The following is a 17,269-nucleotide window of genomic DNA, read 5'->3' as shown; positions in this document are numbered from 1 at the left end:
TGGCGGAGAGATCGAAATTGGGGGAGTTTTAAAATTTGTTATGGAAATAATTTGTCCCAATTAATTTCCTTGATTTATTCAACGAAAATCGCGAGATATCCCAAATATTTTTTTAAATATCCTTTTCAAATACTGATTTATTAAATAATGATATGGACCAATGTATACGCGCTCTCAAATTAAAATACATTATATATATGTCATATTAATTAATAAAAAATTTGAATAATAAATTTGGGATATCCAGCACTTTTCTTCATTTAACAGATTCCAATTATAATTTTATATCAAAGATTGGACTAACTATGGAGTAAATGAGTGATAAATTTAAATTTTTGATTAAGGTACATTTTGTGTGCTCAACATACTACTTACGATATTACTTGTAACATTCTAATCCAAAATCGAATACTTGAAATATCAATATTCACATTTTGTTATACTTTATTGCATATTTTTCATTTGGATTAATTGCGTTAATGGTTTACGAAGTAATACTTTAATTTATATTTGAAATTAAAGTAATGCTAAAAATACAAAACTTACATCTAAATATTTACAAAATTATGTGACATGACAAGTAATTAAATTTAACTCGCAGATATATATGAATGACGAGAGATCCTGTATTATTATAACAAAAGTTATTAATTATAAAACATTTGGATAAATATTTTTTAATAATATTTAAGGTGTAGAATATTTTATTTGAAATTATAATATTGTAAGTGGCGTATTTAAGTAAAGTGTGAATATAAAAAATGCAATTCGCTCCCTAAATTATTAACAGGTCAATCCAAATTAACATTTTTAACATAATGCAATAAAGTATAACAAAACTCAAACAATGGTATTCAAGTGCTCAATTTTGAATTACAGTATAGCAAATATTGTGTTCAGTAAAGCACGTGTATACGAAATGCACTTTACATTTTTTTATTTAATTCAAAACAATTCATAAATAATGAATAATATAATATTCATAAAAATAATCAAAAATATATAAAAAATTAAATCAAGATATATTTGATAAAACTACAGTCGTTGAAAAGATCTCCTAGTTTTGAGTATCCTGACTTGGGGTATGTTTCTTATTGCTGTTGCATACAGTAATAACAGCTTTTCGCTGAAAAAAAGTTAAAAAATTGTTTGGTAAAATTTAAAAGCTACTTTTCGGAAAAGTGCTTTTGGCCTAAAAGTTGTTGTTAGATAAAGTAAGTCCCCCATATTTTTAGAAAATGCTGTTTTTCAGCTGTTGCGGGAAATAAATGCCGATTTCACCATCAAAACTTACCAAAATCATCATTATTTTTAATTTTTCGCATCAACACATATACGTATCAAAAAAATTACCAAACAGTCATCTGATTTTTACAACAACACTTTTTTCAGCAGCACTTTTTCTAACAGTAAAACAATTTTTAACAGTAATCTGAGCCTTATTGCTTCTGCTTCTGCCTTCAGTTAAGGATAAAGGCCGCTGGCTACCTAAGGAAACTCCAATTCGATCCGCAATTAGACCTATCAAAACGGGTCCGCTGAAAAATCGATTGAAATTTATAAAATCGAGATTTGATTGAGATTCGAATTGTATAATTTGATAATGATCCGAAAATTAGTTGAAACCGATTTGAAAGTTACCCAAATTGAAATTTTTACCCAAAATAATCTGAATACTAAATACGATTATAACTTGAAACTGATCAAAACCGAATATTATATTATTAAACCGAATATTACTCGAAATATACAATCAAATACAAATCCAAATTAAAAAATAATATAATTGAGTTTAATTTTGTTATTATAATTTAACGGGTCATAACTTATTATCCATTTACATTAACCATTAAGAAAATTCCCTGTTTAGAAGCAAAATTAATACTTAAATTTTTTTTGTATTTAAGATAATATAGTTATCTGATTATAATTTTTGAAAAGTTACATTATATTGTGTTTAAAATACTACAATTAATAAAAAAAATAACTTTTCAAGTCTCGCAAATTGAAATAAAAAAGTTATAATTCAAAAATATCGGAATCGAATCGAATTTTGTTTGATTTTTATTCAAAATTTTAATAAATAGGACATGAATCGAACCTCATCTACTCCAAATCCGATCCTAATGATCACCAAATATATCATAATTTGAAAGTGAATCTGATCCGAAACTAATCCGATTCAGATTCAATATTAGTATTGTTTTATGTTCATAAACATTTTGTAGGTAACCCGACTCTTGCATGTCTATGCCTGTGTAATCATTTAACAAAAAAAATTGTTCCAACAAAACAATAGATTTTAAATGAAATTAAAATGACTAACTTAAAATGGATTTGTGGTTGATTAATTTGTAAAAACTTGAGTAACACATTAATATGATAAAAAAGTGTTGGTGATATAACATACAAGTGTAATGCATAATTACTAAGACATGTGGGCATACAGATCAATCCACAAAAAATATAAGTATAACTACTAATCGATTGAGTGTTATCTTATAGTTCTATAATAAAACCACCAATTTTATACGGGATTTGACGTCAGTTTTGTGGTTTTGTGTTTATTGTTCGTTCGAGTATTCGAAATATACGACATAAATAAATATTATAATTAAATTTTAACATTTATAATGAATATATGTATGTTTATAATAAATATATGTATATTTATTTTTTAAATATTACTTAATTTTATGACATGGTATATAAATGTGATCTAAATACATATTTTGTATAAATTTTTAAAATTTTAGCTAAAAATCTTAAATTTTTATTTATTTACCTCTATATATATATATTTAGGGTAAATGAGATTAATTCTTGTAAAATTATATTAAGAGAAGGAATATACAAAAGAGAAAACTAGATTTCTCATCTCTCCAAACAAACCTCCGAGAGACAAAAACCTAGCCCAAAGAAGAAAATCAAACACTAGACCAATAACCAAACTAGAACCTAAAGAAAGGTTCCAAAAATACACAAAAAAAATGCTATCCAAAATTGCCTAAATCTCCATGTGTCAAGCAAAGAAAACCGAACAAAATCCAATTCGACAACCACAACTCGAATCAACAGCATCTCAAAAACCAAGGTAATAACACTACCATAACGAGAGCGGGCAATTGGGTCGTATCGTATAATTTCGTGTACGTAAATATTAAACTCATATCCGACCCGAAATGATTTCGTGTACCCATATGTGAAACCCATATCCGATTCGAATCGTGTACTTTCCGTGTACTTTTTATGTATATTAAATAAAAAATTAATATAATATATATATACATATATTATATAAAAAAATCTATTTTAATGTATAATTTAATGAAATATGGATAGTGTATATATAAATATATATATTTTTATATAGTATTCTATAAAAACTTGTAAATATTTATATTATATTTATATTATATACATAAATATATGTATGTGTTATATATATTAATTTATAAATATATTTATATCGTGTAATTTCGTGTACTTAAATTGAAACCCATATCCGACACTAAATCTATCGTCATTCATGTTTCGTGTACAAAAAATTAAAACTCATATCCATATTTTTTGTATCGTTTCGTATTTACGTGTCGTGTAGCAAATTGGCAGCTCTACCCGTAACAAGGACTCCAAAAAGAGACTGGAAGCAGAGCGAACGCAACAGAGAATCACGCCAACTCAGCAACCACATCTTCGAAGCCGCAGCAACTCGAAAATTCTGTAGGACCTCCGAATAGACTCGAATCTGCCAAAACTCAGCAACTCTACCCCTCACCAGATAAACAAACCTAAAACAAATCTACCCAAAAAACTACCCACCCTCCCGAACACACTCACGCACACACAAAAGAACAGACCGACAAATAGTGAAACACTCTCCCTGAAACGAGAACAAACAAGTCATAATGGAGGCCAAGAAAAACCAGAACATCGACCAAAAAACCGAGCTACGAAGAACCAACCCCTGCAATCACCCCTCTCAGCTTCAAATACTCAAAAAAACTGCTACTCAGAACAACACCAGCTCGACGAAACCCGAGAACACAGCAGCAGCAAAAGCTCAAAACTAAAAGGTCCCAGACAAAAACTCCAGGCCTACATAAACTACACAGAAGAGTCCTCTGCTTCAACCTATAACTCCTAACTAAGGTCCCATCACCCCTCCTCATCCCAGACTTAAAACGATCATTCCAACAACCAAAAACCATTCTCCAGTTAATCAAACTCAACCCCAACACCGAAAAATGAACTCTATTACAAATTTCCTCAACAACACCATTAAAACACCCAACCTCCATCTTAAACCTCACCAAGACCTCCTCACAGTCAAACCCATAATTATGCAGAGAAACACAAACCAACAAAATAATTCTCCCAAACACCATTAAACTAATTTTGGATTGAAGAGAGTCCTATATCTATACCCCAGTTAAGCAACTCAGCTTGAACTCTAGGTAACCTGGCCACATTTAAACCCATAAGCTTTTTTCGATTTCATCTTCCACATCAGCAATTATCTGTCATGGCCAATAGCTGCCAGCACTAATTTATTTATCAAACCATGCAAAATATTTCTAAATATTTTAATTATCATTAATAATCGATTTTGTACGTAAAATATGACACGAAACGATTCGAAATTAAAGCAGACGAACTCTAAAAAATACGACACAAATCAATTGACATGTCTAAATACAAATTATAGATAAACGTGTTGTGTTAATTATGTGTGAGGGTAGCTTTTGTTGCAAGGCAAAGCAAATTTAAAATTTTAACTTACATAACAACTTCCCTCCCCAGTTGCCCCCCTGCCCACTATTTCTAAAAAGAGCGGGTTCTCACTTCTCTCTCCCTCGCTCTGCTCTATCTCTGCGTCTCTCTCTCTATCTCTGCGTCTCTCTCTCTCTCTCTTCCTTCTCGATCATTGATCATGGTTATTGTTGTGAGCGGAATCTCCTCTCAATCTACCACCGATACCATACGCATTGCTCTAAATCTAGGACCAAATGCACTAATCACCATTACCGGACCTACCGAGTGTGCACTCACTTTCGATTCAGAAAGTGAGTGCAGACTCGCATTCACGAGCCTTGTGGTAAAAATCCTTTTCAATATAAATCTAGTTCATGTTGAGCAATCTATTTTTGGGTGTGTTTTTAACTAAGTATTGATCTACAAAAAATTTTAGAAAGGCGAAATATGGATTGACAATCTGCTAGTTCAGTTTGAATACGCGAGCGCTGGTGTTGATGTACGGGTAACACTTAATTATAGTTTGATCCAATCATTTCTTCAATTTTTAGGGTTTCTGTACATTTGAAGGTAAAATTATAAATAAATTTACATCTACTATTGATAGTTTGATACAATCATTTCTTCAATTAATTTTAAAACTCTTGAAGTTACCAAACAGGTTTCTGTACATTTGGAAGTAAAATTATAAATAAATTACATCTACTATTGATAGTATGATACAATCATTTATTCAATTAATTTTAAAACTCTTGAAGTTCCCAAACACTTGGGATTTCTGTACATTTGGAAGTAAAATTATAAATAAATTACATCTACTATTGATAGTTTGAAAACCATAGATTGTAGAAGATCCCTGAAAGAAGTTAGGTGATGATGTTGGTACTCTGTTGTTGCCTAATTCTGCTTTGTGCAGGATGATGAAACTCCAAAACAGAAGGATGCTATTATCCCTCCTGCTGCTGCTGCTGCTCCTGCTGCTGCTGTCCTCCCTCCTGCTACTATGTCTGCACAGGTAACGAGAAAACTCTAAGTTCCCAACTCTGGCAAGGAAATGCTTGTTGTTGCCTTGTGCTGCCAGCGTCATAGGCTTGTTGTCTGGCCTTGCTAGCACCAACATAATGTTGGTACTCTGTGAAAACCATAGATTGTAGAAGATCCCTGAAAGAAGTTAGGTGATGATGTTGGTACTCTGTTGTTGCCTAATTCTGCTTTGTGCAGGATGATGAAACTCCAAAACAGAAGGATGCTATTGTCCCTTCTGCTGCTGCTGTCCTCCCTCCTGCTACTATGTCTGCACAGGTAACGAGAAAACTCTAAGTTCCCAACTCTGGCAAGGAAATGCTTGTTGTTGCCTTGTGCTGCCAGCGTCATAGGCTTGTTGTCTGGCCTTGCTAGCACCAACATAATGTTGGTACTCTGTGAAAACCATAGATTGTAGAAGATCCCTGAAAGAAGTTAGGTGATGATGTTGGTACTCTGTTGTTGCCTAATTCTGCTTTGTGCAGGATGATGAAACTCCAAAACAGAAGGATGCTATTGTCCCTCCTGCTGCTGCTCCTGCTGCTGCTGTCCTCCCTCCTGCTACTATGTCTGCACAGGTAACGAGAAAACTCTAAGTTCCCAACTCTGGCAAGGAAATGCTTGTTGTTGCCTTGTGCTGCCAGCGTCATAGGCTTGTTGTCTGGCCTTGCTAGCACCAACATAATGTTGGTACTCTGTGAAAACCATAGATTGTAGAAGATCCCTGAAAGAAGTTAGGTGATGATGTTGGTACTCTGTTGTTGCCTAATTCTGCTTTGTGCAGGATGATGAAACTCCAAAACAGAAGGATGCTATTGTCCCTCCTGCTGCTGCTGTCCTCCCTCCTGCTACTATGTCTGCACAGGTAACGAGAAAACTCTAAGTTCCCAACTCTGGCAAGGAAATGCTTGTTGTTGCCTTGTGCTGCCAGCGTCATAGGCTTGTTGTCTGGCCTTGCTAGCACCAACATAATGTTGGTACTCTGTGAAAACCATAGATTGTAGAAGATCCCTGAAAGAAGTTAGGTGATGATGTTGGTACTCTGTTGTTGCCTAATTCTGCTTTGTGCAGGATGATGAAACTCCAAAACAGAAGGATGCTATTGTCCCTCCTGCTGCTGCTCCTGCTGCTGCTATCCTCCCTCCTGCTACTATGTCTGCACAGGTAACGAGAAAACTCTAAGTTCCCAACTCTGGCAAGGAAATGCTTGTTGTTGCCTTGTGCTGCCAGCGTCATAGGCTTGTTGTCTGGCCTTGCTAGCACCAACATAATGTTGGTACTCTGTGAAAACCATAGATTGTAGAAGATCCCTGAAAGAAGTTAGGTGATGATGTTGGTACTCTGTTGTTGCCTAATTCTGCTTTGTGCAGGATGATGAAACTCCAAAACAGAAGGATGCTATTGTCCCTCCTGCTGCTGCTGTCCTCCCTCCTGCTACTATGTCTGCACAGGTAACGAGAAAACTCTAAGTTCCCAACTCTGGCAAGGAAATGCTTGTTGTTGCCTTGTGCTGCCAGCGTCATAGGCTTGTTGTCTGGCCTTGCTAGCACCAACATAATGTTGGTACTCTGTGAAAACCATAGATTGTAGAAGATCCCTCAAAGAAGTTAGGTGATGATGTTGGTACTCTGTTGCCTAATTCTGCTTTGTGCAGGATGATGAAACTCCAAAACAGAAGGATGCTATTGTCCCTCCTGCTGCTGCTGTCCTCCCTCCTGCTACTATGTCTGCACAGGTAACGAGAAAACTCTAAGTTCCCAACTCTGGCAAGGAAATGCTTGTTGTTGCCTTGTGCTGCCAGCGTCATAGGCTTGTTGTCTGGCCTTGCTAGCACCAACATAATGTTGGTACTCTGTGAAAACCATAGATTGTAGAAGATCCCTGAAAGAAGTTAGGTGATGATGTTGGTACTCTGTTGTTGCCTAATTCTGCTTTGTGCAGGATGATGAAACTCCAAAACAGAAGGATGCTATTGTCCCTCCTGCTGCTGCTGTCCTCCCTCCTGCTACTATGTCTGCACAGGTAACGAGAAAACTCTAAGTTCCCAACTCTGGCAAGGAAATGCTTGTTGTTGCCTTGTGCTGCCAGCGTCATAGGCTTGTTGTCTGGCCTTGCTAGCACCAACATAATGTTGGTACTCTGTGAAAACCATAGATTGTAGAAGATCCCTGAAAGAAGTTAGGTGATGATGTTGGTACTCTGTTGCCTAATTCTGCTTTGTGCAGGATGATGAAACTCCAAAACAGAAGGATGCTATTGTCCCTCCTGCTGCTGCTGTCCTCCCTCCTGCTACTATGTCTGCACAGGTAACGAGAAAACTCTAAGTTCCCAACTCTGGCAAGGAAATGCTTGTTGTTGCCTTGTGCTGCCAGCGTCATAGGCTTGTTGTCTGGCCTTGCTAGCACCAACATAATGTTGGTACTCTGTGAAAACCATAGATTGTAGAAGATCCCTGAAAGAAGTTAGGTGATGATGTTGGTACTCTGTTGTTGCCTAATTCTGCTTTGTGCAGGATGATGAAACTCCAAAACAGAAGGATGCTATTGTCCCTCCTGCTGCTGCTCCTGCTGCTGCTGTCCTCCCTCCTGCTACTATGTCTGCACAGGTAACGAGAAAACTCTAAGTTCCCAACTCTGGCAAGGAAATGCTTGTTGTTGCCTTGTGCTGCCAGCGTCATAGGCTTGTTGTCTGGCCTTGCTAGCACCAACATAATGTTGGTACTCTGTGAAAACCATAGATTGTAGAAGATCCCTGAAAGAAGTTAGGTGATGATGTTGGTACTCTGTTGTTGCCTAATTCTGCTTTGTGCAGGATGATGAAACTCCAAAACAGAAGGATGCTATTGTCCCTCCTGCTGCTGCTGTCCTCCCTCCTGCTACTATGTCTGCACAGGTAACGAGAAAACTCTAAGTTCCCAACTCTGGCAAGGAAATGCTTGTTGTTGCCTTGTGCTGCCAGCGTCATAGGCTTGTTGTCTGGCCTTGCTAGCACCAACATAATGTTGGTACTCTGTGAAAACCATAGATTGTAGAAGATCCCTGAAAGAAGTTAGGTGATGATGTTGGTACTCTGTTGTTGCCTAATTCTGCTTTGTGCAGGATGATGAAACTCCAAAACAGAAGGATGCTATTGTCCCTCCTCCTGCTGCTGCTCCTGCTGTCCTCCCTCTTGCTACTATGTCTGCACAGGTAACGAGAAAACTCTAAGTTCCCAACTCTGGCAAGGAAATGCTTGTTGTTGCCTTGTGCTGCCAGCGTCATAGGCTTGTTGTCTGGCCTTGCTAGCACCAACATAATGTTGGCACTCTGTGAAAACCATAGATTATAGAAGATCCCTGAAAGAAGTTAGGTGATGATGTTGGTACTCTGTTGTTGCCTAATTCTGCTTTGTGCAGGATGATGAAACTCCAAAACAGAAGGATGCTATCGTCCCTCCTGCTGCTGCTCCTGCTGCTGCTGTCCTCCCTCCTGCTACTATGTCTGCTCAGGTAAAGAGAAAACTCTAAGTTCCCAACTCTGGCAAGGAAATGCTTGTTATTGCCTTGTGCTGCCAGCGTCATAGGCTTGTTGTCTGGCCTTGCTAGCACCAACATAATGTTGGTACTCTGTGAAAACTATAGATTGTAGAAGATCCCTGAAAGAAGTTAGGTGATGATGTTGGTACTCTGTTGTTGCCTAATTCTGCTTTGTGCAGGATGATGAAACTCCAAAACAGAAGTATGCTATCGCCCCTCCTGCTGCTGCTGTCCCAGCTGTCCTCCCTCCTATGTCTGCACAGGAAAAGAGAAAGCTGGTGTCTATTGATAATGCAGCTAAGAGAGCGAAGATAGAAGTTGCTGTCCTTTCTCCTGCCGCTGCTGCCATCCCAGCTGTCCTTCCTCTTGCCGCTGCTGGCGTCACAGCTGTCCTCCCTGCTGCTGCCACTGTCATGCCTCCTGCCAATGCTGTCATCCCAGCTGTCATCCCTCCTGCCGCTGCTGTCCCAGCTGTCCTCCCACCTGCCGCCTCTGATGGTGAAAGCTCTGACACTGGTGGTAGCTCTGACACTGGTGGTAATACCACCAGTGGGGACGAAGAGAATTATCTTGACATAGATAAGCTCGAGGTAACGAGCTCTGACAGCAGTGACAATGGTGGCAAAGTACCAGGCTATGGATCGGAGGATTATTGGTGGTAGTGGTGGTTGAGGGCCCCTGCACAATGACAAACTTTTGGAAGAATTTACACTTAAAACTTGTGTTTAAGCATGTGAGATACCATCATGACTAAAACAGACCAAAATTTATACTTTCCGCAATATGTTTGTTCTTCTGCCTGTTACATTAATATTTCATTTGTAGCATGAATAGTGTTTGGCATATGTCAAAACCATAAGACAAATCTAGGCTCAGCGTCCAATAAAACGAATCTAGACATAATTTCCATTCAAAACTTCTGAACAAGGAAAATGCAACTTGACACAAATAATGGTGCCAAAACCAAAAATGAAATTTTTTAGAAACATGCAGGTCTGAAATTAAGAGACATATTATTAGGCTAATCCCTTTTACCAGGTAAATAACTTTAGGAATGCTCAAATATCTAGCACTCAGATCAGACTCCAAGTGCAGCAGTACAGCCACCATATATGAACTAAAGCACAGAACAGATACCTTTTGTTGCATCCAATCCACACCATGAAGCAAACATGCTTCATCATAACAGGATCTTACAGCTGCAACAAAAAGTGTGTTTCAGAAGAAACGGGTATATCCATCACATGGTTCGCCACAATGAGTCGATGATCTAACATCTGCAATTGGCACTGAACCTGATAGTTGGCACACAAAAATAATCACGACAACATAATTATATCAACCAAAAGGCACTCCAAAACTATTAAGTGGCTGAAGCATTACCAAGTTCATTATCGAATGCAGGGCAATATGCTTTCAGCTCACGATCAGACTCCCCGTCCCCGTTCATAGGTTGACCTATCAAGAAGGCTGAAAGTAACGACTCTGTAACAGTTGCTGACGTGTTCTCACTGTTCAGTGAAAGAACATCTCGCAGAACACCTTGAACTTCCACATACCCAAGATGGCCGCCTGCTAAAACTTCTCTAAGAACATCTCATGTCAGATGTACCATTGCCTACATATTGCGGCCAATTGAGTTATTCGTTCCCATTTAATACGACGGCATCATAGGACTCAACTAATCAGTAGCCTACGCAAATTACTGTGCGCCAAGTTAATCAAGTCTAGCATTCTCTTAAATTGTGATCCTAGCTTGGACTATGAACGTCAGAGCAGTATCTCACATTGCGCTCATTTTATGAGAGGTAGCAATGTCCAACAGAACTCAAATCCAACTTAAACATCAACACGTTTTACATACAAAACCAGAAATGACACAGGCAAGGTTCAATCAATCCTAATATAACTATTCTATTAAAATCATATTTTAAAAAAAAAAGCTAATATAGTATTTTATTATTATCAAACTATTCGAATGATACCGCATAATTACAATCATAGGTGACAGAAACATGATATTAGGACATTAACACACATAGGATAGGAACACAAGTAACGAAGAGAGAAACAGAAACTTAAACACTAAAACATAAACATAGCATGGACTGAAGATAGTTTACATATAGAATAAAGATACACACACACACTTAATACCTGCTCTTAAAAAGTGGGCCCAGTACCAACCCTAGTTTGGGCTTCCAACACAGTTTGATTGGGCTCAGAATACTGAGAGCTCTGGTAAACAGAAGAGAGTTGGGTTTCAAGTATCAGGTTCTTTCAATCTGGATTCCATTACTTCATTAGAATCTATTCTAACACAGATTTTCACGAGATTCTGCTATTAACTCGCGAAGGTTTTGTATATCAAGACCCCAGTTAGCTGTCTCCTCCAGGTTTGGAACAAGAGAACTACCACATATAGCAATGGCAGCTGAATATAGAGGATATTGTGGAACAGGAACTAAAATCTGCAAACAAACAAGTTCTACAAAGCCTGAAGAACTTAAAAACTATAAGATATAAAAAGAAAGTTATGAGCATAATAGCCCAGCATAAACAAGATAGTTCATCAAGGGGGGAACATGTGAAAATGAGAATGAATCACTATTCCATGGAACCACTGTTTGCAGTTTGTTTATTTAAATACTAACAAAACATATCCGGTGACAGGAAATACGTGCGCAGAGTATTAGCAAATAATTAATTACCCAGTCTCCTTGACCTCGGATAATGGTTTGCAAGATCCGCATTACACCTTTGCTGGCACCATCGTTGAGATGTATAATAAGCTTTGGATCAATGTCATTGATGCACATAAAGGAGAAAAAAAATTAACACAATCACTTTTAATAGGCATACTTGGTAAAATGGTACAGAAAGTTTGTCACCTTGGATATCCATCATGCTTCTCTATGAACTCTCCACTTCTTTCCTTATTTCCAGGAAGACCACGTGAGTCGCTGCATGCACCTATATTCATATAAAAATATGAGCTTCCATATGAATAATTAACATTAATTCATTGTTTGATAAAATGGATATAACAGTAGTACTTATGCCTTGTGCAAAAGCAAGCTCAAAAGACAAGAAATGTTTCTAACAATATGTCAATCCATATCAGTATCAGAGTCTGGTGATGTGGACCATTAATAAACCATCCAACTTCAAGAGCTTTAAAAAGTAGACATTTACTTGTCAAAGAGATGGAACCAATTACATTAAAAAATGAAGCCAGATCTTTTTATACCTAGACCACCCGAGGTGAGTCCTAAATAATATTCGGCTCTTGCAATGGCATTGGCAGAGAATACAAGCCCTACATTAGGATCATCGAGTAAAAACGGTGCTTGACAGAGAGCAACAACCTGTAAATAGCACTTGATAACTTAACTATAAAATACAGTAAAATCCAAAGAAAGTATCACCACTTATTACTAACTTGCTAAAACATGCAAATGGTGCAATTAAGACTGCCAAACCTGGCGGAAATATGTGAGAGGCTTCTGTCCTGGAGCATGTGGATTCCCCACAACTGTGAAGATTATTAGCTGCATAGAATCAGTACACCGGTCATAAAAATATTGTTTTATTTGAATTATGCATCTTGCAAAGTCATAAAGGACAACTCATATGTCCATGAATAACAATTGAGATCTGCGAACTTATACAACTGCATCTGTACACTTGATAATTGAACATAGAAGTGCAGAAGAATACCAGTGTAAAGATGGCAGTGATTCAAATTTTCATGCAAGTGAAAGAAATTCCTAATGCCCCGATAATTTAATTAGTGTTTAGTATATACACTAAAAGATGAAACTTTATGATGTTGTTAGGTCGCATGCATAATATAACTGTGCATAAGCCATTCTGTTGAGGTGTATTGCAGTTCATACATGAGATATGATATAACTTGAGAGGAAATTCAGCACTTCCAAAGATAAGCATGTGCCCTATATATTCTCTCTAAATTTATTGGTCTAAAATGAATAGCCTTGCACATAAAAGTTGCACTTGTCAATAAACAAGACACGCATTCTTTCCTTTCTTCTGAAGCTCGAAGATACAGCTTGCCTCTGACAGCATACTGAGCCTTCTTTACATTTTCATTAATTGACTCATAATCCAAACCTTCCATGATGTAATATACACATTCCTATGGAGCTAACAATGACACCTGAAACAGCGAAGTCAGCACATACTGCATACACTAAATTCATTTCGACAGATGCACAGTTTTATCCATATCTCTATTAATATACACTAAGATCCGGATTTCCTATAATATAGAAGTCAATTCACTAATTCATAATTAACTAAACTCATTGTGAAAATGTAACAATGTCGAGAATAAAAGCCTTTTCGATAAAAGTAACAAAGCATCAGGCTGGAGCTGGGCGGGGGTGAGAATCACGCCTCACATAGTCAGAACTTGCAGGATTTATAACACAAGGAAAAGGTGCAGGGTATTTCTCTGCAAACTAAGGAGTCTGTTCCCTAGAATGATTGTCTATTTGCTCTTATAAGCGAACTACAATGGACCTGTTGTTTTCATTATTTATTTTTAATATTTGATTACTGGTTCTTGGGTTTGCGTGCTTAAGACTTTTGATTCTATTTTCATGACCAAGCAAGAATGTGCTCTCCGTCATGATTCCTTTTGTGCTTTAGCGCGCAGGTGGGACTTGGCCCTTCTTTTATATTTATTATAATTATTATTTAGCAAAAAAACAAAAAAACTTATTGAGCAATAATCATTGTAAACAAAATTAAGCAGCATCACATACAGGAGAAGACAGCAATTATGCGGTTCAGACTAGCCACACCAGTATATCAATCTCAGGTGTTAAGGAATATTGGTATGGGAAGAAAAAAAGCCTTAAGTGGGCCTTGGAGCCCATCCATCTACGGCAATTGTCCACATACTCAACAAAACTAGGGAAATAAAATTTGTAAATTTTCTACAGGACTAGTCAGAAATAACAATGACCAATCAAGTACAAAACTAAGCAAGTATGGAACTGGCAAGCAATAAAAACAAATGCAAGTGGCATCACAAGCAAATCCAAACTACAGTCCAAAAACGATGACCATAACTCCAAACAACAATCCCACAGTTGGCATCAGGTTTTAGTGTAATATAATTTTCAAGTCAATAGGTATAACAGGCAACAGAGTATAATATATTGGGAAGAACAAACTGTTATTAAGATGATGTATTACCGGTCTCCTGATGATGCTACTGCTGTGCTAATTCGGACTCCTTCTCTTCATTATTATGGGGATGGCATCATATGATTATGTGCCAGCAGCTTCAAGGCACCTAATATCCTCCTCGGAGCAGGAATTTGCGTTACTATCTCACTCTATAAAAGGAATAATTGATATTAGTAGTCATCCAAATCGGAAGCTATACTTTGGCCTATTTTACTCCTACTACAGTATTTTAAGAATATTCTTGAAAGAGCACAGTACTGATCCATTTCTCCCGATCTGCAGTTTCATCACCTCTCAAATTTTATCAAATATCCCCTAAAGGTTAATACATCACTATTTCCAAGTAAATCTTTGTGTGCATTCACCATGAACACCCTAGCCTACAATTATGTAAACAAAATCAATTACGCACTTGGCACTTATACACTTTACGACTTTGTATTAATATTTGTTCACAAAAATGATTACACTCCATTTACATACTCAAAATCAGTCGTAACATATTTATTCACAACACTAATATTTAAAATATGTGAGACACGGTCTCCAGCACTCTATGCAAAGAGAACCGTTTTGGGTTTGAGCAGTTTTGAATTCCTTAGGGAACATGAATAAAGCTAATGATAAAAGCAAGAGTGATATGTTGGTATTTAAATTATAACTACGAAGTTCATTTTAAGAGCTTATTCCATAATTTTCTGTTCTACTGTGATTTCGGTTTTGCTTAAATGTGGAAGGCTGGCAGCACTACAGGAAAACATATTAGTTTGTTAATCAATTAACAAATTCACTAGTAAAACAAATCAAGAATTTGAGCATAAAACTAACTAACAAGGAAAACATTATTAAGGTCTTGAAACCAGTATTTTGCAACACAAGCAAGAGCAATGATGATACTCCAATATGATTGGCTATTTAGTCATCTACTTGTTGGCTACTAAAACGAATAGAAGTAAGGCATACCAGAACTTTTGCACTTCCCAAATCACAAATTTTGACCTTGTGAGTTAGAGGATCAACCTGTAGAAAAGCCAACAATCATATCAAGATTAAAGTCGCAGCTCATGATTAAGTGTATAAAAGAACCATATACATACAAGAACGTTCTGTGGCTTCAAGTCCATATGCATATACGCCAACCCCTTGAAAAACTGGAACAGTATTTATTAGTCAAAGGAAAGTAATAAAGTGGAGACAATTTTAATTACATTAAAAAAAACACAAACCTGGTATGTGTAAAGTTTCACATATATAAGTGGCAGGTGTTGGGTTGCATTGCTATAGTGCTTCAACACCTCTATATATTGGTCTCAGGCACATATTCCAGAACTAAGTTGAGAAATGTCTCATCATTGCTTGTAGTTGAAAAGAAACAGTGGTTAAGACGAGCTACATTGGATGAATCATTGAGCCACGATTCTTGTATATCCTGTTCTGCAGGACCTTCTTTATAGCCACTGTTTCTCCAGTTTATATGTATTTTTCCTAGACAGAAAACTAACATCAGCACATATTTTAAACAGTTTTACTATCAGAACAGAACTACGATCAGTATAACTACAAAAAGATATTACCTTATACAACCAACAGTGTAAAGATGTCAACTTTTCAACTAAAAAACTCAAGATATAACATAGCAAACTACTACGTAACAAAAAGGCAATAAATATGAAATGATTTTGACAATTCTATATATTTTCAAATGTGATCATCACAATCATGAAGATGATGAAGTACAAAACTATATTTACAATAAAATGATACAACTATTTAATATGAGTCTTGGTAGCTTAGCTTATATACAGGTTCTCTCTAACTAACGAACAGCTGGATTTTGTAAATGTATCCCGGGGTACTCTTAAGATGCAGAATCAAGAGCAGTTGTTTCCGTAAAGAAACAACTGCCCAAGAACTAAACCGGGGTAAGAACTAGGAAAGTGAAAACAACACGAAAGTAGCAATCTTGAAGCACAACTGCACAAATCTACTAGTATCATGTGAGAACCTCAGACCCAATATTTTTCATATATATACTAGTACTATATTACTTGTACAAAGACTAAAATTAGCTAAAAGTCACAGAATGTCAGTAAAAAAAACCTAAATAGAAACCTAATTCAATCAATAAAGATTTCAAATTTTCCAAACAAACAACTAACAATAACATAAAAAACAAAGAATGGAGATTTAAATGATGGGTTATGCTTACAAGATCTAAAATTTAACACCAAAACCAAAAGCCTATTTTCTAACATATCAAGATTAAATATAACAAGGTACCAAACAAAAGAAAACAAGATCAAGAAGTACATACAATTTTCTTAGGATGTGAAAAAAGATGCTAAAAAATGAATCTTTTAGCCAAAGATCTAATCTTTATGAGAAAATTAAAGACTTTTTCTGTGTTCTTCATCGTTGAGATTGAGACGAGGGGAGAGACGAACAAAACGGCCCCTTTTAGCCAAACAACTCTCACTAGGTTAATCGAAGAGATTGACTGATTTTCTGAAATATGATAGCCAGCCAACAGGCCCAATCTCACATTTCTCTTCTAGCCCAACATCATGAGATTGAAAAGTCTCGTTAAAAAGATTAAATTACCTCTGTTTTTAATAGTTATATAAAAGATATGGTTCGTGGGAATTGAACTCAGGTTATTTCAATCAACTATACAACCTCTTACCACTAAACCATATTCTCACATGTGCTTTTTATCATACACATAATATGTAAGTGTGTTAAATGAATATTTTATTT

At 36.4% G+C, this 17,269-nt stretch overlaps 1 protein-coding gene across 4 annotated transcripts; it reads right to left on the bottom strand.

The window, feature by feature from the left end:
* Positions 1–5,362: 5,362 nt before the first annotated feature.
* On the bottom strand, positions 5,363–17,032 carry LOC141666771 (uncharacterized). Of its 4 annotated transcripts, none has more exons than XR_012552355.1 (13): positions 16,827–17,031; positions 15,739–15,997; positions 15,610–15,663; positions 15,476–15,532; positions 14,519–14,661; positions 12,775–12,843; positions 12,543–12,660; positions 12,184–12,265; positions 12,004–12,084; positions 11,450–11,763; positions 10,676–10,910; positions 10,430–10,587; positions 5,363–9,985 (listed from the first exon to the last, which is right to left on the bottom strand). XR_012552355.1 is itself a non-coding variant. In XM_074472951.1 (13 exons), the coding sequence occupies exons 12-13, from the start codon at positions 10,474–10,476 to the stop codon at positions 9,358–9,360; spliced, it is 660 nt and encodes a 219-aa protein (XP_074329052.1). In that variant the 5' UTR covers positions 10,477–10,587; positions 10,676–10,910; positions 11,450–11,763; positions 12,004–12,084; positions 12,184–12,265; positions 12,543–12,660; positions 12,775–12,843; positions 14,519–14,661; positions 15,476–15,532; positions 15,610–15,663; positions 15,739–15,997; positions 16,827–17,026; the 3' UTR covers positions 5,363–9,357. The 4 variants fall into 4 exon arrangements, 1 of the variants encoding a protein (XP_074329052.1); XM_074472951.1 differs by having other exon boundaries at positions 5,363–9,970; positions 16,827–17,026; XR_012552357.1 differs by having other exon boundaries at positions 5,363–10,587; positions 12,513–12,660; positions 16,827–17,032.
* Positions 17,033–17,269: the final 237 nt, after the last annotated feature.

This window comes from Apium graveolens, chromosome 6 (assembly GCF_009905375.1).
Source record: "Apium graveolens cultivar Ventura chromosome 6, ASM990537v1, whole genome shotgun sequence".
NCBI classification, from domain to species: Eukaryota; Viridiplantae; Streptophyta; class Magnoliopsida; order Apiales; family Apiaceae; genus Apium; species Apium graveolens.
Note: the sequence above shows the minus strand (reverse complement) of the source record. Positions and strands in the feature narration are given on the sequence as shown.